This window comes from Numida meleagris, chromosome 1 (genome assembly GCF_002078875.1).
Source record: "Numida meleagris isolate 19003 breed g44 Domestic line chromosome 1, NumMel1.0, whole genome shotgun sequence".
NCBI lineage: Eukaryota > Metazoa > Chordata > Aves > Galliformes > Numididae > Numida > Numida meleagris.
Window position 1 is genome coordinate 10,267,136 of NC_034409.1, and position 25,392 is coordinate 10,292,527.

The window sequence follows — 25,392 nt, forward strand, 5'->3', positions numbered from 1 at the left end:
ACTGCTAGTTCAGAGAATTCTTGACTAGCACTAAATCAGCGTCCTCTACTTTCACTTCCTGGGTATGAAGATTAAGGCAAGTTTTTAATAATCAGTGATTTATTTTCATGACTTTGTCAAACCATAAATAGTTTAAGGTTTTAGTGAGTGAATGCAGTTCTTTTTATGGATTAGATAATCTGGTTTTACGCTTACATGAATATAACCGGAAGAACAGACCCTTGAAATAGCCATAGTGGTGGCTAGCACTGAAGGTACTTGAGAAGTAATTGACGAGGACATATTCTCCAGTGCTCAAAGATGTTTGTCTTTTTCCAGACTACAGCTGTACATAAATTGAACCTTTGATCTTTCTATGCACAATATTTTTATTCAAGGGATTGTTTGAATAAAATATTGTTTTGTGACCCCTTTTGCTTTACCCTGTTTTTTTCTGTTTCCCTGCTTTCTCTTTCTGATGGATAGTGGCAATCAAAAAGGGCAAGTATATTCTTGTTGCTCAATTTCCTTCTGTTTACTGCAGTTGAAATTTTTCACTTGTATTTCTATTCCTACTGGACATTCTCCTCTGTATTATTCATTTCAGGACTTTTCCCATTGGGTACCACAGCAATAGAAAATAAAAAAGTTGCTAAGTTTTTTTCTATTTTCATACACATTTCAGTATGTTGTTAATCTCTACTCCTTGTTTGTCTGGTCCTTTCACCTGGTGTTCAGTAATGCCAGCTTTTGAAGCCATTATTTTCAGGTAGCACTGAATACAATGTTTACATAGGTGACGTTTGTTAAACTTTATTGCTGAAAGCTCTATAAGCATTTTTCTTCATGTTCTAACAAATCTTTGTCCCAAATATTTCTTTGTATCAGATTGTAATTCTAATGTAATCCAAATTTTCATGCTAAGTAAATGTCACCTCTAATTAGCTTGTTATATATAGTATTATTGCCAGGTGTGCATTGTATATAATAGTCAAATAATTTCATCCTGAACTGTGAAAAACTGATAAGTATACAGTATGTTAGTAGGAAAGTGTTGCAAAATGAACATTTGTTTCTGTCATGGATGCACGCAAAAGCTAGTCAAATGTTTGAGAAGGAAAATGATGTTGATAAGTCATTTGCTTATTTGATTTCACTGTTCATCTTTGTAGATTCAGAAACACTGAAGCTTGATCATTTTGATGAAGCTGGCTATACGTTTTTAGCGCCAAGGTTGGTTCATTTCCCAGTAGTAAGTATTATTTCAGCAATAAATAGGAATTTGATCAGGTTAAGGACATTAAAAAATATGGATTTGACAAATGAAATTTTTGATTTATAAAAAGAGAAAAAAGTAAATGAGCGATTATCAAATTCGTGTTTTTAAAGATCAGTCTTTTCATCTTGGTAGATAGCATCTTCAGGCTTTCATTCATTTTTGTGTTAAACAAAGGGAGCTGTAAAATCTGATATGTCATCGTTTATTGATGTTTTTAATGGAAATCTTTTACACACCTATCCATTCCTTGTGGCTGCATCTTTTAAGATTCTACTGCTTTGTATTCTATCTTCCCTTTTATAGAATAGCTGCCATAATACTTACTTTTTTTCTAAGTCCAAAAAGAAGAGCTTCAGAAGCTCTCTATCACTTAAAGATTAATTAATTTTTGATTTACTGAACATAGATATTGATTGTGTCATTGAAAATTGATCGAGTCAATTTCTTATTTCCTTCTTTTTTTTTTCCTGTGAAATTGTGCAGTCTTGGTTGCCTATGTAATTATGTGTTTATGAGGGAAACATAATAAGAGAAGTAGCTCTGAAAAATTAAGTTCCTTTAGAAGTTAATTATGGGAAATACTCCACCATAAAGGTGATTAAAAAATTATTCCTTTTTTTTTAATCCTATAAAATTCTCTGTTCTTTTAACTTTAGACTCTTTTTGATTGATTCATATGTAAGACATATGTAAGACATAGTCTCCTACCTTCAAATGTGTTCTTAGCTTAACTTAAATTTTTCTGAAGGACTGAAGATGTTGATGATCAGTTGTACCAATTCGCAGTTTCCAGCAATTCACTAGTTGTCAAACTGATCTACATGAAAAAGCTCTTTTTTTATATAGAGCTTTGTTTAAATGTGAATAGTGTCACAGTATAGCAAATTATTCCTGTGTTCTCTAGGACAATGATAAAATAAGCAAAGATTAATAAGATAGCTTAATAAGATATTCAGGCTTTTCTTGTTCATAAAGTTAATTTAATATAGATAGTTCAGTTAAAAAATGAGCTCCTGGCTTGACTGCTGAATGTTCTCTACATTTTAATTAGAGTTGTTTAATGCCATTCGCCATCTAATATTTGCCTTGAAAATGCCCAGTGAGTTTTATTGCACTCGCTTGTATTCAGTGAATTGCACATTGATATATTGCTTTCTAACATTATGAAAATGACAGTAGTTTGCTGTTCATCTGGTTTGCATATGTCAAAACAGAGAGCATTTATATGTGTATGGGGTGTGTACCTTATTAAAATTGCCTTTAAGACTTCTCAGAAGATAGAATCTCAGCCCATAAATCCAGTGTTAGCTGAACATAAACTGACAGTGTTTCCAACAGCAGTCCACATACTTTCCAGTACAGTTTAACCCAGTAGGAGTATAATTCCACTGAGCATTTCCTTGTTTAGTTTACAGACTCTGGCCTTACTTAGGACTAGCACAAGTCCAGAGTGTTTTTTTCTGAGAATCTGTGCCCTATCTAATTCATAGAGCTTTATGATAATTCAGATTTGGGCAGATTCCTGAACCCTCATTTCCAGTAGATGCCTGAAATACTATGGTCAAGACGTATTGACCATGGAAATCAAATACTGTAGCGATTCCAACTACCTCATAGTAGTGGCACAGTCCTCCTTGGACTTTCAGATTGCTGATCCATATTTATCTGCTTCAGAAACATACAAAACAAGTCTGAGAAGGCTGATGTTTCGTTGTTTTTCAGAGAATACTGTAATGATGTAAAGAAATCAGAAAACAACACTGAATTTTTATTAAATTTCAATGAGTTTATTGATAGAAATACTCCAAGCAGTCCATCATGTAAGTACTCTCTTTCAATTCATTATTTTTTTTTCTTAGAAGTAATACTTACTAATAAATGGGAATTAGTCAAAATGAAAGCTTTCATGCCCAAATCACACACTGTTCTTTTTAATCTTCTCTGATTTTTTTTTTTAATAGGAATACATCTGTTGTTGGACTTTTCTATCCAAGATAGACTGCAAAATTAGTTTGGAGTTTTATAGGTTCATTTAAGAATGATTGCAGAGCATTATACATCCCATGTTTTTCATGCTTACCTTCAACATTATGTTATGAAGCAATCAACTACCAGTTTGTTTTACTGCACTCCAAATATTTTGAAATGATAGTTTTTCCTCTTGAGCATATCAGCCAAAGAACATCTCAAGATGCCTATTTTCTTGTCCGCTTATATAACCAAAATAACTAAAGAGAAGGAGCTAAGAACCAATGTAAAAACCAAAATAAAAGATAAGAAAGGTCTATTGCTGTTTCACAGACTTGTTAAAGAGACTTCACTTGAGCTTGAATTGCTTAAGATCATAGATGGATGTAATTGCTGCAGTGGTGAGCACTGGGCTTTGAGATGGTACTCAAAGTTTGCCTTAAACTCCATTTAGAATGAGTTTTACATTTTAATGAAACCACCAGTATTACATTAAAATCCTGTTCTCATGAAAAAATAAATGTTTGGATTTGTTTATTTATAGAAGTCTGTTTAGCATTATTGATAATTTATAAATAATTGGAATAAACACTTTTTTATTCTTGCTTTTTTGGTACCATGTTCCTGTATGGGATCACTGGTCAATTTGAGGTGCCTTGTAGTTTTCATACAGATAAATACATCATAAGAATCTCCTTGCTAGACCATGTAATGGAAGGGCTGAATGCTTAAAAAAATCTCCCAATGAAATTATCTTAAAAACCTACTGGGAGGTGGAGCAGAAGGGAGTTGATCTTACTCATTTATATCAGTGAATAACTGAAATTTTTCTTGAGTCCTTTGACTCAAGTCTTGGAAGTGAAAACACTTGCCTCAAATGATTAAACCACATAAAAAATGAAAACTCTAGTTTAATACTCGCTAGTTGTATAAGCTCATATTGAGAGTACATTTTGTGATATTGTAGTATACACTAGGGCTTAATAAGTAATTATGCCAAAATGTTATCAAATCATAAAATGTGTACGTTCCTTCCTTTTGTTATAACTAAGATACGTAAAAAATAGTTTTACATAAGTAACCTAAAGGTTTTGATTTAAGGAAATTTTACTCAGCTAATTTTTTTTTTTTTCAAAAAGAATGACTAATGCTATACCCAAATTGAAATAATACATAAACTATAATTTAAATGCCTAAATGTATTAATAATACATACTGTAAGTTTAACTGACTCATCTCATCCAACTTGAGCCTCTTGTAAGTTAGACAGGAAGGCAGAAAATTACTGAAGAATAGGGATTTTCTGGATTTTTATTGCTCCCCAGAAATGTTCAGTCTCCTCTTGAAAGCTGAGCATCCGGAATTTTGTGGAATTCAGAGCTGTGGGTTTGAGCTGCTTTGCTGTGTGGCGTTAAAGACCAAGAACAAGATTTTCCTTTTAAATTATTCAATTACAGTTCAGCTCCGTTGTATTCTCAGTAGTGATAAAATATTAAATCTATATTTAAATCCTTAGTGAAGTGCATGCTTACTTCAGTTGACCATTCCTAGTTTTTTTTACATTATACTAAAAAAGGTGATTGAAAAGGACTGACTTCAAGCCATCTACTGAAAGATATTTAAAAACAATGTATCCATCTAAGCCACTAATTCAAAAGAAGACAAATTGTTGTGTTTTGTTGTTGTTGTTGTTTCTGTTTCTATTTTTTTAAGCTGGGACTTAACTAATTTAATTTTTTTTTTTTATTGTGGTGATTATCACTGTTTTTGTAACACATAAGAGAGTACATATTCAGTAAAACTTAAATGTTTTGTTAACACCTCTTTGAACTGGAATAGAAAGCATTTGAATGAAAGCATGCTTTAAAAGTAAGTTTATTTCCAAATTAAATGGGGGCCTTGAAAAGTTGAGACCTGGTGCTATAAGCAATTTTCTTATTCCTTTGGTAGAAACATAGGTTTTTAGATTTTAACAAAGGAAGAACTTAAACGAAGTCAGGAGTTTCAGAGCAGTTTATTTAACATGGAATACTTGAGATAACTTGAAGTTAGTCAGAATGACAATAGAAATAGCCTAATTTTGGTGGTGGTAGCATCTTAACAACTCAGAATTTAATTTTAGTGGCTTAAGCCCATGTCATGTGTTTTCAGATGAGTATCTTGACTCTTTTGCTAGGTAATACTGATATGGTCATTAGAGTTCTGCTGGATGCAGGATTTACAAATGAACTTGCCCAAAATTATTGGAGTAAGCTGTATCTGTAAGTATTCTTTCTATTGACTGTTTTGTTGTTGTTGTTTTTGTTTTTAATGAATTTTGGAGTCTGAAAAACCAAGAAGCCTGAAAAATAAAAAACAATATTTCTCATGATTTCCTAATAATGTAATGCATATTCATATATAGAGATACACAGTTAATCTTTGCACAGGATAGATATTTAAATCATGACTACTTACCCTTGACATAGGAACTTAAGAGAATTTCAATTAGTTTTGATTTTAAATCTAATTTTTGTTTATAGTGATGGGGTTGTTGCGCAGTTTGTTGTTACGGATGGTGGAATTACCAGAGTGTTCCCAAAAAGGTAAATATTAATATAAAACAGTATAAGATTATATTGAAAATGTCTAAATGTGCTCTGATCACTATAAAATAAATTGGATGATTCTTCTTTGATTTTACCTATGTCACTGCTTGAAACGGATCTGTAACATTATTTCCAAAACAACTGGTATAAATACAGATTTCCAGTCAGTGTAAAGGAGTAAAAGGAGTACCCATGTGCTGATAGTGGTACTATGCTAATCCCTAATTACTCCTAATTACTCCTTTGTTTGATAGGCTGGCAGACTGCAAATATTGTAGAGCAGTAGGTGATTTTTTTAGACTAACAGGAGCATACTGAATAGTTCAGGGACTTAAGAGAGAAAAATATGTTGTTGCCATGGAGGGACAAGAAAAAGTTTAATATACATATAATTGCCTAAATACTCCAGTCAGTGACCAGGAATAGTGAGAGTACAGGTACAGGTATGCTGTAAATGGCAAATTTACCTGATTTCTTAGGTTAGTCTGTTTCCCCAAAATGTATCTTACTACTAAGATCAGTTTATTTTTTGTTCTGGTGTTATTAATGTTTTAAAGTCTTTTGGGATGCTGTTTTCTTAAGATAGAATGTGGTATCAAGGTTTGTTTATATTTTGTTGTAAATAGTGCTGCAGTTAGACTTATCTCAGTGTAGCTAAAAATAAAGAAGATCCATGTTATACCAATAATACTTTTTATCAACTCTGTGTTTTACTAGTTATTTCTGGCACTTAACCCGCTAAAGCTAACACAATCTGAGAATGATATAAGTGAATCTCACATTATTTACCACTATAAAATATTCAAACAAACAAACAACAACAAAACCCTGTACAGCTCGGCTTTAATTAGATGCTAACCATCTTTTTTTTTTGTTTGTTTGCTGTTTTTTCATGATTAGGGCTGGAGAAGATTGGTTGGAAAATGCAGAAACTTATGAAGTCAGCTTCTATAAACGGAGTTTAGATAATGACAACTATATTTTCACAGCTCCGTACTACAACAGTAAGTCATCGCTGTTCTGAAAGTCCAGCGCTAGCTAGATGAATATTAGAATATCTGGAAGTTTCCTGCACCAGTTGAGCTCAGTGCCAAAGTATTGCAAGTGCTACGCTTGAATAAGAAAAAAAATCTTGGGATGTCACCTGTTATTAAGGAAAAGATAGCTGGGAAAACAGTGAACAAGGGACATAAGAATTTTTCATCTACATTGATAGCCCTGTATGCAAAAAAGTAACAAAATGGAGGTGATATACAGCGTATTTGTTTTCATTTATTAGACTGGAACAATGTTTTCCAAAGATGCTTTGGCAGAATTATTTAAAATGGAAGAATAACACTACTTTAAAAGCCCAATTTGACCTGAGTTTCCTCACATTTGGGGGAGCAGATATCTGGAGTCTACAACTGCCCACTGAACTGCAGCTTAAGCTAAGATTTTTCTTTTTTAAATCCTTTTTCAAATCACTATTACTAACCAAAAATAGTTCATCTGAAATACTGTGATACTTAAAACCTGTATGTGCACAATAGTAAGTGCTTGTTACTGATGAGCAGCATTAACCTTGCCAAGCTGATCTAAAAGCAGATGCTACTACAAATGACATACTCCCCTTTTAAACATATGGGTTCTTTTATTGCTGTTATTTCACATGTATTTATTACATCTTTTCTCGATAAAAAGTTAACAAGGTAATTAAATAGATTTCCTGAAGCCTTTGTTGTTCCTCAAAGAGCTCCAGGTAATGTACTTTTAACTTGCTTTTTCATACTAGGCAGTGTTGAAGACAGGCTGAAGTCTGTCAGAGTAGTAATTGTCAGTGAGTGGTGCTAGTATACTCTCTATTGAAAAACACAGACAACAGCGGGATAAAATCTTTGGCTCTGATCCTAGTTTTAACAGAGCTGCTCACATATGAGACATTATCATGGCTATGTTTGTAGAGGAAAGGCTGCAGTGACTTCATGCAAAGACCATGTACCAAACATGAATGAAGAGAAGTTAAAAAAGTATTTCTCTTAGTCATCTAGGTGTTAGTGATCTGAGCAATTACAAGTGATAAATACAATGTACAACTCGGTCAGGGTTTTCAAATAAGAACTCTTTGAATTGTTCTTGGTATTTGAACAATCTTTAATTTCAATTACAGAAGATGAAACTTATATCTCACTCTAATTCTTTCTTTCTTCTCCCCCACATACTGTCAGAAAGCGGTGCCAATAGCTATGAATCAGGTATTATGGTAAGCAAGGCAGTGGAAATAACAATTAATGGAAAACTTCTGAAACCTGCAGGTAAGCTGAAATGGTGCTGAAACTCTAAATACAGGAGTTACTTTGTTTTGTTATTCCTCAACATTAAATTTTAATGGCAATTTCAAAGGAGTTTCAGTTTCTATAATACCCTTATTCTCTAAGACTTTTAATCTTACTAGTGGAAATCAAGCTGGAGATCTGACTTTGTTTGAGAAAGAGTACTTAAATTTGTTAGTCTCATGAAGGATGTTGGTGGTCAGACAACTGAGCAAAACTCATATTTTTTCCTTTTCCAGTTTAATAATTTAGATGTTCTTATAATTTTTCCCTCTTCTTAGGATTCTACAGTTACCTTTTTTTCTTCTTCATTTTACTAAAAAAGTCTTTCATGTATTTCTTGTTAGTTGTTGGAATAAAAATTGATGCAACCAAATGGATGGAAAATTTCACAAAAACCACAATCAAGAGCCTGGTAAGCAATTGACCAAGTCTTTTTTGAACTTTATGTGCATTTCTCAAAGTTTCAGATGCAAATAAGTCTAACAGCTTTTTTTGTGCCAGAGTCACACTGATGCATAGTTGCCAAGTAGTTGTGGTATTTAAATCATCCAAATGCACAAAATAAATCTATGTTGAAACAGGCTGTATTTTGTACGTGTCTTGCTTTCATAATTATAGAGCATGGATAAAGACAAAGAAAAATGGCATACTCTAGCCTGCAGGCATCTTGCTAAGATCACTCTCTATTAGTGAATAAAAACTGCAAAATAATTTCTTCCCTCCCCCCACCCCCCAAAAAAAAGAAAAACATGAAAAAAAGTGAATTTATTTAACATGGAGGAAGTGTAAGCATTAAGGATTTATATTGCAATCAGCATCACAGCATTTCAGCCCTTTCATTTCTTATATCTATGTTTAAGTATAAATGTGAAGAAGAAAAATAAAAATTGAAGGAAAAACTAAAGAATTACATAGTACACTGTGAATGGAGAGGCATAAAATGGAGGTAGTTATGGAACAACTGGATGAGGCGATTTTGATTGGTTGGTTGTATATTAAGGGAATCAGTGTCTGCAGTTGTAGGTATTAGAGCTGTAGTTCAATGCAATGCATAGCCCAAAATGTCAGAACACTTAAGGAAAAGAAGAATAATGAAAAAGAGGGTAATGTCTCAGAATTAGTTTGAGATGAATGACTGCACCATTATCTGCTGGTTGTTTTGCTCAGGACATAATGCAAGGTAACAGTGGTGTGTGTAAGTACACACATATTGCAAGAAAAAGATAAATTTGCTAGTAATGAAAGCTAAGTGGAGATGGTGGGCTTCCTTTATCAGATGAGATTCCCATACTTTGACATTGATGAAGCTATTCAGTCAAAAAAAAAAAAAAAATACTTGGCGTCATGTTTTCTATAGGCTTTCTTTACACACACAAAATACAAGCATACAAATGCATGTGCTCTTTCCCTTTTATTTTATATTCACAACCCCGAAATCTTGACAAGTCCCTCAAACTGTAATAGAAAGAAGTTCTTTAATATTGTGAGCATTCTCAAAAAAGGGAAATGGATCGGAGGATTTGTGAAAGATGGTAGTGATTGTGCTGTTGATAGTTACTGAATGCAGATTGTTCTGATATATTTGTAACTAATAACACACACACAGCACCCCTAAGTTAGATTAATATGCACATATCAAAAATCACATCACTTGTTGTCTTGACTGATAAATATCACTGCAAAATACAGTTTCTTTTGAAATATTTTTGTGAAGATTACTGTCCTTCTGTTTTTTAGTGCAACAGTGAAATCTGTGGCTGTGAAAAAAACAGTATGGTAAGAATACGTTCAGTTTATGACAATCTATAAATAATGAAAAATAATGCATTGACGGTTACTCTTTCATGATATTATTTGGAGATTAAAGTTTTGAAAATGGGACTTAGCCATTTGTGTCTGAAGGAAAAAATTAGAAGAGGAGAGAGTAAAAGATGGGAATAGAAGTCATTGCAAGAATCTGTGCAATAACATTATGAGACCTAGAGGGAAGAAATAAAAACAAGAATAAGAGCAATAAAGAATGACATGAAGAAAAATGTGAGAAAAAGATAACTTTCAATGCATAAGGTGAATCCTGGGAAAATGAAAAAAAAAAAAGAAAAAAGAAAAAAAAAGAATCTAGAAGAGGAGTACCTTAGAGAAAAAGGCAAACTGAAAAGCAGCAAAGTACGTGATGTACCTTTCAACAATGATTAGTCATCCTCCTTTCCTCTTTTTCCTGCCCATTTAAGATTTGGAAATTCTGTAACTCTGCTGGCATGCAGGAGAGTACATTTTCGCCAGCTATTGGAGTATCAGATTCTGCCATGTGTTTAAAAGCTTTCTCTATTAAGGTCTTCTCTGAGTTCTTTTGTGGAGTTAGAAGAATATTTAATGGAGGAGTTACGCTGAAAAAAGGGTACTCTGGGAGTCTATCTATCTGGCCTCACCACTATCTCCTTAATCTCTGATTGAAAAGAGCTAAAAGAAGTCCAAAATATAGGGAACCAGTGGGCTTCCCAGTCCTGCACCTGATATCTGGAAGAAGCTAAGTGGACAAGCGTGAAATATACAACAACAACAAAAAAAAGTGAAATTAATTTCAAAGAGCAAGCTCAGAATCTGTCTTTAAGACCTTTGCCTTTAGAAGCTGCAAATAGAAAAAGCTTTTACACGTGGCTGAAAGCACACTGGAAGTTGTAGTCCCTTATTATGAGTTCAGATTCAATTATCATCTGATTTAATATGGATATAGCACTCTTACAGCTAACAAAGTATTGAGAAAATAAAGTTTACAAAAGAACTTCTATTAAATTAGGCCACAAATAAGCTTTTGATCTCCACAAACTTTTATAATGCTGATAATGCTACTTTAGCATAGTATTGGCCCTTGGCTATGGGGCTGGGATTTAGCCACATAGATTTGAAGATATTTATGAAGTGCAGAATAAAAATGTTTCTCACGAAATGTTCTCTTGACAAATCATTTCTACAAAACATATTTTACTTTCTTATAATAGCATGTGGACTGTGTTATCCTTGATGATGGTGGATTTCTTTTGATGTCAAATCGGGATGAATATACCCAACAGGTAGGCATATTTTAAGTACTGTAATAGAAACACAACAGGGAGAAGTTTTACAATAAAAAGTACCACTTATTTCTCAGCTCACCCTAATAATGTAACCATTTTCTAAATATGTTTATAGTGCCCATTAGAGTTTTAAAGAATTGTTCAGCAATTAAAATTCACTTCGGAAAAAAATTATGAGGAATTCTAGTTATTTTGTTAGTATTTTTCACAATTTTATTTATGATTCAAGGTGCTACACTTCTGCCAGTGTAGGTCTACTGATAGATGAATAAAACTGGTGAAGAGTGCAAGTAGTATGGCATCCACGCCTTTCTCTTCTTTCTGTGGTAGTCTCATTGATAGTGTATTTAACAATAACTTCCTAACTCGAGTTCTCAATTAAGCTATCGGAACAGATATTTTCAAGCAGAAATAAATTCATAGATGGCACAATTTAATGACTCTCCCTAGAGAAAAAAAATAATGAAAAAAGTATCAGTATTGTTTTCCGTACAAAAACTACTTGGAAATTCTTTAACTCTTATCTCCATACATTCTTCTTCATCAGATTGGAAGATTCTTTGGTGAAATTGACCCTGGCCTGATGAGAAACTTAATTAACATGTCCTTGTATGCCTTTAACAAGTCATATGACTATCAATCAGTCTGTGATCCTGAAGAAGAACCAAAGCAAGGAGCTGGACTTCGTTCAGCTTATGTGGTCAGTAGTACCTTATGAGGCAGCTGACATTCCTTTAAAAGCATGCAGATGTTTATATAAATAACAATATTTATTCTTTGTTCCCAGCCTACAATAGCAGATATTTTGCATCTAGGATGGTGGGCTTCGGCAGCTGCCTGGTAAGTACAAGTGTGTAGGAAATCTTTATGTCAAAACTAGAATTATTCAGTAGGTTAAGAATAATAGTCTTTTCTTTAAAAAACAGTAAAATTTCTTTCAACCCTTACTTTCTGATCATTTCTCATGGTGAAAATTCTTAATTATGTCTCCAAACCCCTTTGAAATGTCAACAGTCAGTGATATTTCAGCAGTAAAATTCAAAAACACTCTTGCCATGTTTTGTGTCAGTGTGCTCTGACTCTACAAAGTCAGCTTCAGCAAATAAATTGGGATTAGCAGGGAACAACAGGGAGAGGCTCTTTATTAGGGAGTATAGTGATAGAACAAGGGCTCACAATTTTAATCTGTAAGAGGTTAGATCTAAATTAAATATAAAGAAGAAATTCTTCAATATGAGGGTGGTAAGGCACTGGAACAGGCTGCCCATTCCTAGAAGTGTTCTAGGCCAGGCTGGATGGGGCTCTAGACAACCGAATCTACTGGAAGGTGTCCCCGCCCATGGAGGTGCGGGGAGGAACAAGATTATCTTTAAGGTTGCTTCCCAAACCATATAAACCACACAAACCATACTATTCTATTAAACTGTATTTAGAATTATTGCATGCTTGGTTCCCAATTATGAAATACAGTCTTTCTCTTTTTCTTGCAAGAAGTCTTAAGAAAATCAATTTTTCCTCTTCAATGAATCATTTTATGAAAATATTTAGTACTTCTCTACAGTGAAATATAAAGAAGCAAAACTTGCTTCAGACTGCAGGATAACAAGTGTTATTTGTTTATATTATAGTCAGCTAACTTTTTAAAATTATATATATTATTTGGTTCTTTGAAATAGTGTGAAAAGGACTACTGAACTATATGAAAGAAAAAAATTAATGCATTTTGGATAATTCTCTAGTCTTGTAGCATTTTCTATGGGGGGAGGGGGGGAATTCTTATATTTGAACTGTTGTCGTATTTTGGGATTGACCTTTGGAGAGGCAGAATTACACTAGTAATTAGGTTTATCTACCACAATCACAATACTCTTGAAACTAAAGATCCATTTAGGAGCTTTATTTTCTTTTGACTTCTTTATGTGAAATTAATAAGGGCCACAGAAATAATTTTACTCTTTCAGAGCCATGTAGATAGAAATTCCTATCAGCTACTTACCCAGCACCAAGCTGGGGTAAGCTATTGGGGCTGATGTGATACTTCTACACTGGTGTGAATTGCATTCCTGGAGACGGTCTCTTCACTTTTCTAAAGTTGCATGATGCTTATTTTTTATAGTAATTATCAAGCTGGAATAAACTACCTACTTTGTGAAGTTATGAGTTAAAATATATAGTAGATGAACAAATGTAGTAATTTTCACATGGTTTGCACTGTGAAGTTTGTACATTGCTTTTTTTATTGTTGGTTACATTTTTGTTAATAGCAACAGCTAAAATCTTGGACAACAGCAAAGGAGATGGGCAATAATCCAGAAGAGAAACTTGAGCTCTTCTCAAACACAGAAACTTTAGTTTATCAATGTTCAAATCAGACTCTGTGGTCTGGACTCAATTTAGACCTGAGGTTTATTTTGTGTAATGTTTAACTTGAAAGAACCACATGATAGTTTTTTCTCTGAACATATTTTTAATGGAATCTAGGTCATGAGCAGGCAGAGAAGGCCATTAAGCAAGCAGAGTGAAAAGGGCTGACAAAATATGGATTAAATGAGGCACCTGGCAAAAGCAAACGCAGAGAAATAAGAGAAGCAGGCTGAGGAAAACTATAATGTTTCTGGCAACAATGTGGGATAAAAGAGTGAGTGATAATTTTCAGAAATTTATATGGGATACATCAGCATTAAGAGAGTGCATATTGTTTCGCCTTCACGCAATCTACAGTTTTCCTAGGCTGTCTTTTTCATTCATTCTCAGTAAATTCTGTGGTAAGCCCTTATGAAGGGCTGGACTTTCAGTTAGCAACTTCCATCACTGTTGAATAGCAGTAGGTCTCTTCACATCCAAGACGATTGGTGCACCCTCCATCTGGTGATGATTGAAGGCACAAAGGTATGGAAGTGAATCCAGACCCCCTTCAAGCGCTGACTTGAATGGAAACATGACAGGCAGATTCAGTTTTGTTACACGTAGACCACACTGGCTAAGAAGAAAAGGAAAAGATCTTTGAGTAAATTTATGCAGTCTCTTCCCTCTGCATAACAGTCAGATGTAATAGAGATCAGGACTGCTCATCTAATTATAGTTAGAAACAAACCTAAAACACAACTATAGGGAGGTACCGCTTCAAGATTTAAGTAGAGGCAGTGAGTTGGGGAATGTGAATATAGATATTCCTGTTTTGGAAGGTCAGTAGAAGAGAAGTGAGCTGACTACGTGACAAGCCAGTACTTGCTTCAAGTAAATGACATAAGAAAAATGTGATCATAAGTGAAGAAAAATAATTTTGAAATATATAGATCTCTTTAAGTGTTTTGCCAGCATCTAGGAAGAAAATATATTCCATACCTCAAGAGCAGGAACAGAGATGATTTTAAAAGTCAATTGTTGCAGTCATACTTTTTGTAATAACTTGTTATATGCCAGTGTTCATCTTCTGATAATTTAATGAGCCTTAATCAGTGTAAAGTTCAGGAGTATTTTCCCTGAGTGTGTTCAAAAGGAATTCTGGTTGGTTTGAGTGCTGGAAGAACACCATCATGCCTCTTCCACCTCCTGCAGAGAGATAAAAGGAAGACATTTGCATTATGTAAGTTATGGGCACAAATGATGGCAATTCTCAACACTGAAATAATAGATTAGTGTGAAAGAAGACGTGGAAGAAACTGGAAAGGAAAAGAGTCAAACTGTGAAGTGTAAACAAGCACAGCTTTAATAACTGACAAAAGCATAATTAGCTGTGATGATTCTGCTATTAATTGTTCTTGTTTGAGTAGTTCTTAAGGACACAGCAATATACAAATACAAAAAAAAAAACTTGTCTTTCTGTGTTCAGGTCTATCTTACAGCAGCTGTTTTTGAGCTTGACTTTCCCACGTTTCCTTGAGGCAGGTAAGTCAAGAGAATATTAGAGAGTCAACTTTGAGTGAACTGGAAGGTAAGAATCTAGGTTGGGGGCCATATTTTGGATCTCCTCGTTTTGTCCACATCTTTTAAAATGTTATTATTTATTTATTTATCTTCCTCTTTCTGGCAGCTGATATGGAAGATGATGATTTCTCTACTGCTCTGCCTAAAACAAGTTGTATCACTGAGCAAACTCAGTATTTCTTTGAAAATGATGATAAATCTTTTATTGGGATTGTAGACTGCATTAACTGTTCAAGGTAGGCCTACTTCAATGTTAATAATAGCTTTTGGATATTCATTTATTATGAAAAAGTTAAAGACATTGCAATAATAAAAATATTTTTGACGTTGACTACGTCAAACTTTCATAAACAAAATGTAGAAGTATATAGGCAGTACATGGATAAATTGCATTCTCTTCATGTTTGCTTAGAATTAATTTGCATTTAATGATTGATTATCATAAAAAAGTACTCAATTTTTTGCTTGATAGTCTATATGCTCTGTGAAAATAAATCCTCTATTTCTCTTACTGTTAGTTTTCTTTTAATTTATTACATAAACTTAAAGGAGTTCTGTAATATTCAGAAGCAGATGATCTCCTTTAATGTGGTTATGTACTGAAATTTATGATGGTCAAGAAGACTTATTTTCAAATTTACCTTCTAGTCAATAGTACTGATGATTTAAGAGCTGTTACAGACTGTGTTAACTTCAGCATTCATCGGATCCTGAGGATATTGTCAGAAGGCTTGGAAATACATTTTGTCTAAATACATTTTCTAAAGATGATACTGCACTGTTAGCCTCGCCCCCTAAAAAGAAAAGAAAACAAAAGCCCAACCTTGTACACATGCTACAGATATGTAGTTACAGCATCAGTTATTTTATTATCAGGTATTTTGTCATCCTACTGTACTTAATCAGTGGTATCAACTCATCATCTGAAAAATTTTGCTTGTGGTAATCATATATTTACATCTAAGTAACCAAATGTCTGCTTATGTATAATGACAACCACCTATATACAAAACTTGCTTGTTTTTCCTTATAGAATCTGTTAAAAGTAAATAACCTGTTGCATTGTCCTCAGTTGTCTTGCTTTGACAACTAGGATACATTTTCTTAATGACTAAGAGTCTTCTAAGAGTCAGACTTCTGATTTTGGAAGGTCTGTCTGCCTCTCCTGTAGATGTAAATAGCACATGAAGTTTTTCCTTGAAAAATCCAGACACAATCTTATGTTTAGTATCTAATATGTGAAGTGTATCATCTATAGCTTAAACATATAATTCTGCCTCTTCAATTACTTTGAAATTAAAAATGACCCTATTAACTGAAAGGCCATAAAAACATACATAAAAATACAACAAACACATATCCAAAATACAGCACACATGCCCTGAACTGGTTTCTCTTCCTTTTTATATGTAAGTTTACGTGTGTTTTCTTTTCATTTGTTTTTTTTTTGTTTTGTTTTTCAGTGTTGCCAGGAGAAGAATTGATGCTGTTATTTTTTTTTTTTCCCCTCAGTACAGCTACTACTTTAGAAGCACAGAGCTAGCTGTTAAATGAATTCTGTGCTCTATTCCTTTTTTTTTCCACCAATAAGTCTAGCTGAAAGAGGAAATCGTGGAAATGTCAAAAAGATTACAAAATTTGTTATAAATGTTTCCTGACGTTCATTAATAGAAAAGAGAAATAGCAGAAGGCAGTTTGATTCTGAGAAGTTGGATTATGTTTTATTCCAATAATGCATGTTCTCATATACAGTTTTCCTTGATTCATTTAAGCATTGTTTTTTGTTGGCTTTTTTCCAGACTTTATCATGCAGAGAAGATTTCAAACACCAATCTAGTATTCATTATTAGCGACAGCCAACTGCTGTGCCGTTCCTGTGATCCAAAGCCACTGATGCAAGCAGAGAAGCCGGGTATCCTTTGAAATCAAGTTATTTAGTAATGTGGATTTTTCTATCTATGACATACTGCAATATAATTGTAAATTGTCGGTTTTGTATATATTAGTAGCATGGTTGCCATTGGAGTACTTGAAGCAATAGGTACTTGTGAGAGACAACACAAATCATCTGAAGCAGCAGTCCTTGAGATAGAGAGCAAAGCTGCTGTTTGGGAGGACCTAGGCAGAAATAAGCTCAAAGGAGCATAATGAAAAAGGTGCAAAGTCTTGGATTCAAGACAGAATAATGGCATGCAAGTGGACAATCTAGGGGCTGAGTGATGAGAAACAGCTCTGCAGAAAATGCCTTGAGGATCATGATGGAGAAGAAATTGAACATCAGTTGGCAGTATGCCTAGCAATAAAGGGGGCAGGTCACATGATGATCCTTCCCATCTCATAAACACTTTTGAGACTGCACCTGGAATGCTTTGTACAGTCTTGGACTCCTCAGTGCCATACTGATGTAGTGCAGCAAGCCTGGTGAAGGACCACCAAGGTGAATGGCAGATGGAGTGCAGGACATGCTAAGGGAGCCTGAGACACCTGGGTTTGTTCAGCCTTAAGAAAAGGCAAAAGACTATCTGTGTAGAGAAGTAACAAAAAAGGATAACACCAAGATAAGATGGCTTGGTCGTTAAAAGCTGAATGCTGCACTGTTGGCTGCAGCACTCAGGCAAAGTGACTGAGGCACTTAATGGTATACTTGCTGCAGATAAGAACTACTTACTCTTTGTGGAATCTGCTTTAATCATCAAAGGCTAGAGTTTCCCAGCTGCTGTCGTGGAAATTCTTCAGATCTGGCTGGAGATACAGGATGTACCTGCCAAGTACAGTCCTTGCAGCACATGCATTAGAACAAAAATCTGGTGAAAAGTTGTTCTAACATGAAACTTTGCCCCTTCTCTGTTCACTTCACTAGGTACAGGTAGATGATTGTGATGGAAATATAGGAAATACAGGCCAGGAGAAATTTGGCAGAGAGTAATCATAATTTATATTATTATGACAGAATATGAAAAAAATACATACCTTTTTCCATGTCAGGAAGTTGGTTGAGACAGCCTACTTCCTTACCTGAAATAAAAACAAATGATGGTAGAGATGACTGTATTTATTTAGCACAAGCAGTGCCTTCGTTCCTACATTAATAAAATGGGAATTCTGTCTATGCTTGGTCTGAAAGAGGAAGTTACACTGAGGTGGAAGCACTACTCATGTTGTCACAGAACTATGTAAACACAGCCTAATATTCTAATTGGCTTCAGTCCATGACAGTTTGATTAACTGTTGCCACTGTCTGGATTTATGAATAAGACATGCTATAGAAAATGGAATACGTTTGATGGGAAATACTCAAATTATGTTCATTTTTCCTGTGGGGATCCAACCTTTCAGAGGGCAGTAAATGACCTCAAATTGCAGTCAGAGCAGCTGGGTGGGCTTATATTGACTAAATGAACTATTTTATTCTTTGTTTCAACTATGCAGTACTAGACTGTCCTCTCTTTTCTATAACTAAGGTACATTGTGAAATGCAGATGTAGCATAACATCACACAAATAGGCAGAATGACCTTTAGGTGTTATTCAGATGGTTATTATTAGGCTCTGATTCCTTCTGGCTGGTACAGCTTGCTTGTACACGTGGTCTTTTAGAGTTTTTCTATGTTTTGACTTCCTTTTCACCTGGGCCCCCACAGAGGAAAGGGGCAGTGAGTCTGATAACATCTGAGTGAAGACAGAAATAGATTGCAGAGCTGTAGAACTAAATTCTCTGTCTTGCCTTCTCTTCCTTTGAGCATCTCCTCTTACTGCAGTGAATCTGCTGTAGTACTCCACAGCAATACATGAATAGAATTGCTTCAAGTTTACATTAGATCTACTAAAATAGGTAAAAATTTTTGGTGCTCAGTATTCAAAACAAAAACAAACAAACAAAAAAAACCTCCAGCTTACTGTCTGTCCTACCCACATAGGAAATGATTCAGAAAACCAAAAATATTAAAATCCCACAAAAACAAAAGATGTAACACGCTGAATGGTAGTATCAGCAGGTTCAACAGAAGACTGTTATCAGAGTTCATTGTACTAGTGCCTTTCTAGTGTGCTGCAATGATTTCTGTATCTTTTTAGTCTGTAGTTAATGTGAAGTAAAGTATTGATGCTTAAATATCAGCAAATATGAGTTTCAGGGACATATACCAGTGTGTTACCTCACACTTACTATTGAAGTCTACAGTGAGATGATCTTTTCCCTGACATTTGGAGTAATATAGGTGTAATAAAATAAGTAGTTCTTACAGGCCTTGGCATTACTGCCATAGCCTTCACTGCAATCTTCAGTTGGTATATAACATCACCTTTCCAGATAGGCTTCCTCACTTTTACTGTGCTTATTCAATTCAGTTCAGCCCAAATAACTCAGTAGTAACATACACAATTAACACAGAAGGCTTCTCACTTGGTCAAATAATTTCTGTAATATTTATGCAGTACTAATAGAAGCATCCTTTATTTTTTGTATATTATTCTCAAAGCACTGATTATTAAAAGTCATGAAGACTTATTTTCTTTCTTAAATCAGTATCCATTAAAAAAAGATACTTGAGGTCTATTTTAGTGGGATGTTGGTTTGGTTTGGTTTGATTTGTTTTCTTTCACTTAAATAGGGAACCAGGACGCCTGATTTTAATTGCAGTACTATCTGAATAGAACTTGTTCCACAAAAGTAAAAATGGAATGTTAATCCTGGTAATCTACAAAGCACAAAATACAGACATGCTCCTTAACCAGAGCCACAGATGAAGGGCCAAACCCTTGTGAAATGGTCAAACAGCCCAGATACAGAAAAGGTCCCGATGTCTGTTTTGATGAAGCCAAACAGGTAAAATTGAACTTGCAACACTTTAGTGTATCTTTTAAAACAGTTGTAGAGTTGTTATAGGAGAGCAGGGAAAACTGTATTTAAATGTTCCTTGATGCCTTATAATCTATCTCACTAAACATACTGTTCACTCTAGACCATAGTCGCTCTATTTCAAGAATCCCATGATTTACATAAAATTTACTGCTGCTTTCTTATCTACCTTTCCTGTAACTATAGTACTTTCACACATGATTCCCACAAAAGTAACCTCAGCAAGGATAAAACTGATGGGCTGAGCACAGAGCTATGAAATTCAGTTTGTCTGTGGATTTGGCAAACAGATTATATTCCTGTTTCAAACTAGTATTTTTAAAATAGTATTTCCAAATATTATTTGAAGTGTTGGTTGCATGGTTAAAACCCTCTGGTTTGGGATGATGTTTCTCTTACAAATTCTGCAAGTGTGTATTGACCATAGGTCAGATTCTTAACAAATACAAAACTACATTTTTTTTCTGAAATCAGCAAAGCTATGCTGCTTTAGTTTTCCTTGTACTGTATACATTATTGTCGTTTCAAAGGAAAAAAGTGATAACTGTGCCCCATATATTATTTATTTTGAATATAATCGCTCCTTCAAAATACTTTGTGAAAAAAAAAAAAAAACATGTTTAGTTCAGAATATCAAGGATAAATTGCAAGACAGAGAGTACTGAACAGAAGAATAGTTGCCATTACATAAAAATAAATTTTAAAATGCATTTTTTCATCCCATTTTTGCAAAGGAAAGATTGTTTAACACTTCTGATGAAGTTAGTTGATTATAACTACTGTGTACCAGGTTTTGATCCAGTGATCCAAGTAGGCACAATGGTTGAGTTGTCTATTAAAAAGAAAAAGTAAAATCTAGACAGTTAGTATTCTACACTTTCTACTTTCCTAGTAACAAGATTTAATTTAAATAAAGAAGTCTTCTTAGAGACCAATAAAGCTTAAGCAGAGCTGAAAAACTACGCTAAAAATATTTGTCCATTGTAAATATTCCATATCCTTCCTACTATCGTGTGTGAAAGTACAACTCTTGCTCACTAGCTTGATGTGCTAATCAGTGTGTAAGTCATGTGTTTTGTAACAGTGGATTGTTTTGGTTAAGTTCATTTGCAAAATTCGCTGTGAATCTCTTGCTCTTGGGTGGATGCTTTCACATTAACTCTGCTAACTGCCAGCAAACTGCATGATATCTCATCTTGTATGTCTTTTTTTCTGTGTTTTCTTTCTTTTCCTCTACTTGCTACTTTGCCCGTTATTAATAGGATCAGCCTATATGCACAACGAGTCGTGCCTCTGCCATGACGTCTGCTCCTATCTTCATTTTTCTGCAAGTTTTCATGTGGTGTGGATGGTCAGTTACTTTCTCTAATTTTTTGTTTTGTTCTTGGCTTAAAAAAATTAGCAGACTTTTTCTAGTAACTAAGCATACAAAAGAAAACAGAATGAAGCAGGTCCCAAAAGCTACAGTCGGGAGCAAATTACTATTGCAATATTAAGGGAAATTAAATATGAAAAATCTCTGCTTGGAGCCTTATAAATCAGAGTTAGGGAACACAGAGGCCTCTCCCATAGCACATACAAAGACATGGAAACCTACCGGGTTTATATAGTTGTCTCTGAGATTGCACATGTACCATCTGTGTCAGTGTCATTCTCTTCAAAATATTTTTCCCTTGTCCCTGTTAAAATAAAGTTTTCTGTACAGAAGCAAACAAAAGTACAAAATAATCAGAAGAGACTATGATACCTGTGAAAATAAAACCTTACTTGAGGATATGAAAGACAAGTGCTCTATGTATGGAAGTTTTCACTGTATTCAAGTTAACAAAAATGTTAATGATAGAAGGTAACAGTGTGCATTGATTTGATTAAATGCTGGATTCAGTAAATTCATATTTTTAATTTTTACTTATTGTGACCTAAACATATTTGTTGCCTAATTAGAGTAGACGATGTTTTTTTCTTGTAACGAAATTCATGAATACTGCAAGTTGACCTAGTGCAGACTTTCCAGTTCATAATCAAAGCCCTGGAATTTTTAACTTTGTTGTTTTTAATGACATGAGAATTTTCACTACTGTGCTGGTGACATGTATGCAAAGAGAATTGCTGATCTAATGAGAATAAGTTTAATGTTGAACTTGCACACAAACAGGGTGTCTGATCAATATTATTACTCAGAAAACCACTAGAGGGAGATACTAACATAGGTATCACAGTAAAGCCAGCTAACAAGTAGAAGCAGAATCTTAGAGATCAATTTTCAGAGTTAATATGGTAGAATGTTAAAAATTGCAACAAAATAAAACACTTCTTCTTGTAATGATGTGTAATCTTTTTATACGTGAGGGAAGGTTCAGTTAATATCACTTGAAGATCAGAGAAAAAGACTTGAAGTTCTGTTTAGCAGCTGTAATGGAGTAATTTTGAAGTTTCATTTTGTATATTTAAATGATCTAATTTCTAGCCAGCTTGCACAAAGATGGCTGAAGGTTGTAAGAAAGGGTGAAAGTCCCTTCCCCCAAGGCAGTGGTATTTTACATTCACATCTAGATTAAAATCTCATATTCTTACTTGTGCAATTTGCTCTGTAAGTAACCTTACTTTAATTAAAAAGCTACAGTCTAATATACATTAGACAGAGGCTCACCTTGAGCTCAGTTCTTTATGCCCATAATGATCTTTCTGCTCAAAAAGGCAGACCAAAAAACTTACAGTTAGAAACTCATGAAGAAACATCATTTTAGCTGATAGACTTCTGGCAGCAGAAAGTTATAAAAGTAATTTTGTTCATCCATTCTGTTTTTAAGGAACTTGTGATTTTGGTAACAGTTTCTCACAGGACATTAATTAAAGTCACTGAAGCCATCACATGTAAGATAGCTGATCAGGTTCAGCTTTTTTTTTCCCCCATCAACCATAACAGAGTAGTCTTTATCATTCCCTGAACAGCTTTCTCTTACTGGTTTTCTTTGCCATGCCTTAGAATAAATGAGTAGAGAAGAGACTGTTATGCCCTAATGAGAATGCCTTACTTCCATTAGCTCCCAGGCTGTCAGTGGGAGCTTTGAGGCTGATTAGCACAGTATACATCTTAATGAGATTTGCTGTATCCCTGATCTATATGTGGGCAGCTGTATAGCTTGGGCAGTATCATGCAGTAGTCCAGACAAAGGAAGGTAACAACATTTATGAAAGACTGTGCACTGAAACTTGAAAGGACTTTTGAGTACAAGCAGAGCTGTTTTCCATGCAAGTAAATAAATATTAGCTTACAAAAGATGTAACTTTCAGTACTTATTTGGTATCAAAGGTCACATTAGAAGCTCTTTGTCTGGTATCTTAGTTTTTTCCTATTTATAGACAATATAACATAATGGGTTCTGATTAACTTTTCAAGACAGATTTTTAGATGAAATGGGTATTGTGTACCTCTAAAGAATAAACAAGAATGTATATAGACTTAGGTGTGTATGTATATGTATTTCCACATGCGTATTTAAAATTTTGGACTGCTTCTGCCTTCCAGGAAATGTTGATATATATAGCAATGAATATGTGGTTTTGATACTTAGCAATGAATCTAAGGTTTTATAAAAGCATTCATTTCCATTTTACGTGTGCTGAATAATTTGCATGGTGTGTGATGTAAAATAACCCTCTCAGGAGTTATCATAGTAAGGCACGACATTAAAGAGATGACATTTGTATTTGACACTTCACCTCAAGCACAGAAGGAAATTTCACATGATTTATTAATGCAAGAAATTTCTGATACACTTTTGATGAAAAGAAACTGGCTGAAGAGAATTTTTTCCAGTGAAAGAAATATTCTGATCTGCTGCTTACTTAGTGTTCCTGGGTGTACATAACAGTGACTAATGTAATAGGTTGGAAAATTGTGGTGAAAATTCTCAGAAAATAGCTAAGTGTCTCACTGCACTGGCAGAAGTAAAGTGTGAAAATGATGCTGTTCTAAGAAAGTTTAGGCATAATATCTACAGGAGCAATTGATAAGTTCTCAACTTCTGCAGGTTTTACTGAATCTGGTTGTATTCTCATTCAAATTAATGATAGGATTCCATTTGTTTCCACTCAGCTCTTGAATTTTTGAATTTATGTAAATTATTATTGGGCTTTCTCTGTTTTTTTTTTTTTCCATTATAATTTTCACAAAGTTAAAGCATATGGTGTGCAATCCAGGAAGGAAAAAACCTTCAGAAAGAAATCATTGTATTTTTCCTGCCATTATTATCTTTTTCTTGAGTTTGGACGCACAAAAAAATAACTGATGCCAGAGAGAATATTTAGAAATTATCCTCGTTATAATTGCTTATTTTACCACTGTAAATTGGTCTACAAAACTCAGAAATTCAAGATGCAGTGCAGATGTAACAGGTGATGGAGCCAAACTAAATAAACCAGAAAGTTCACTGCATCTTCAAATCTTAGTGTCCTGCTCCAAATTTGGTGAATGTCTGGAGTGGAGTTCGCTTGTTTGTTGATCAGAAAGCATAGGAGTTTTGGACTTGCAGAGTGCCCTCAAACAGAAAAAAGCCTAAGACACTATTACAGAGCTAAATTATAAAACTGGTGGCAGAGACTTGTCTGGAAATGACTGCTGTTGATAAGAACAGCAGCTAATGTAAGCTCTTTACGGAATGAAATACATTTTTTTTTCCTGAAGAATGTCAATGCTGATTTTTGTTTTGTTCCTTTTTTACATCCAAGATTTTTCAGCACTGTCGGTGAATGTTATCATTCCTGACGACGTACTGAATTTAATTTGTCTACTTGATCTGATTTCCAGTATATTTATTCCAAACTGATCTGATTCCTCTGATGCCTTTGGTTTAAAGAATGCATTGTGTGTGGTGGGAATCATGCAAAAGCGTTCACCACTTAAAAACTGACACAAACAACTCATTAAAGTCCTTTGTTATATCCCCTGTAATCCCCAACTTTCCTGTTTACACCTCAGTTATCAAGCAGTTTCACTAACCCATATTTGCTTTGTGCTTCTAATTTATCCAAAACTTTCTACCTTCATATTTAGCACACGTTGCAGGAAGATAGAAAAAAAAATTAGCCCTCCCAATTTCCTGTTTATATCTAATTTCTGCTTTCTTGTTTTGTGAATTTCATTCCTTAAATGTTGATCTTTTCCCCATGACAGCCTGTTTAATCTCCCTACTGATTTATACAAGATTTTTTTGATGTTTTTTGTTGTTTCTTTCTTTGTTGTTTCTTCGTTTGTTTTGGTTTTGTTCTTTTGGTAATGTTTTAGTTGTTTGTTTTAGTTGTACCATTCACTTAACCTTGATATCCAATGTAAAATTTCTAAATAGCCTTTTGTATCCATGTTAAAAGTCTTGTTTTTTGGGCTGCTGCTTCTGTGCTTTTTC

At 34.2% G+C, this 25,392-nt stretch overlaps 1 protein-coding gene and 1 long non-coding RNA gene across 7 annotated transcripts in view; one reads left to right on the top strand and one right to left on the bottom strand.

Moving 5' to 3' along the window:
- The window catches only part of CACNA2D1 (calcium voltage-gated channel auxiliary subunit alpha2delta 1), a 361,729-nt gene that overhangs the window by 329,630 nt on the left and 6,707 nt on the right, over positions 1 to 25,392 (top strand). For 3 of the 6 annotated variants that reach the window (XM_021384456.1, XM_021384457.1, XM_021384458.1), the window contains 15 exons: positions 1,152 to 1,212; positions 2,981 to 3,078; positions 5,403 to 5,487; positions 5,749 to 5,811; positions 6,715 to 6,818; positions 8,022 to 8,108; positions 8,474 to 8,541; positions 9,867 to 9,905; positions 11,129 to 11,200; positions 11,751 to 11,903; positions 11,991 to 12,043; positions 15,036 to 15,091; positions 15,237 to 15,366; positions 16,930 to 17,042; positions 19,872 to 19,954. In XM_021384456.1, coding sequence (XP_021240131.1) covers positions 1,152 to 1,212; positions 2,981 to 3,078; positions 5,403 to 5,487; positions 5,749 to 5,811; positions 6,715 to 6,818; positions 8,022 to 8,108; positions 8,474 to 8,541; positions 9,867 to 9,905; positions 11,129 to 11,200; positions 11,751 to 11,903; positions 11,991 to 12,043; positions 15,036 to 15,091; positions 15,237 to 15,366; positions 16,930 to 17,042; positions 19,872 to 19,954 — 1,265 coding nt within the window. The other 3 variants (XR_002434296.1, XM_021384460.1, XR_002434297.1) reach the window with 3 other exon arrangements.
- LOC110392309 lies at positions 13,848 to 18,328 on the bottom strand. Its single transcript, XR_002434300.1, has 5 exons — positions 18,101 to 18,328; positions 17,799 to 17,906; positions 15,772 to 15,924; positions 14,549 to 14,755; positions 13,848 to 14,183 (listed from the first exon to the last, which is right to left on the bottom strand). It is a non-coding gene; the product is annotated as an uncharacterized LOC110392309 (long non-coding RNA).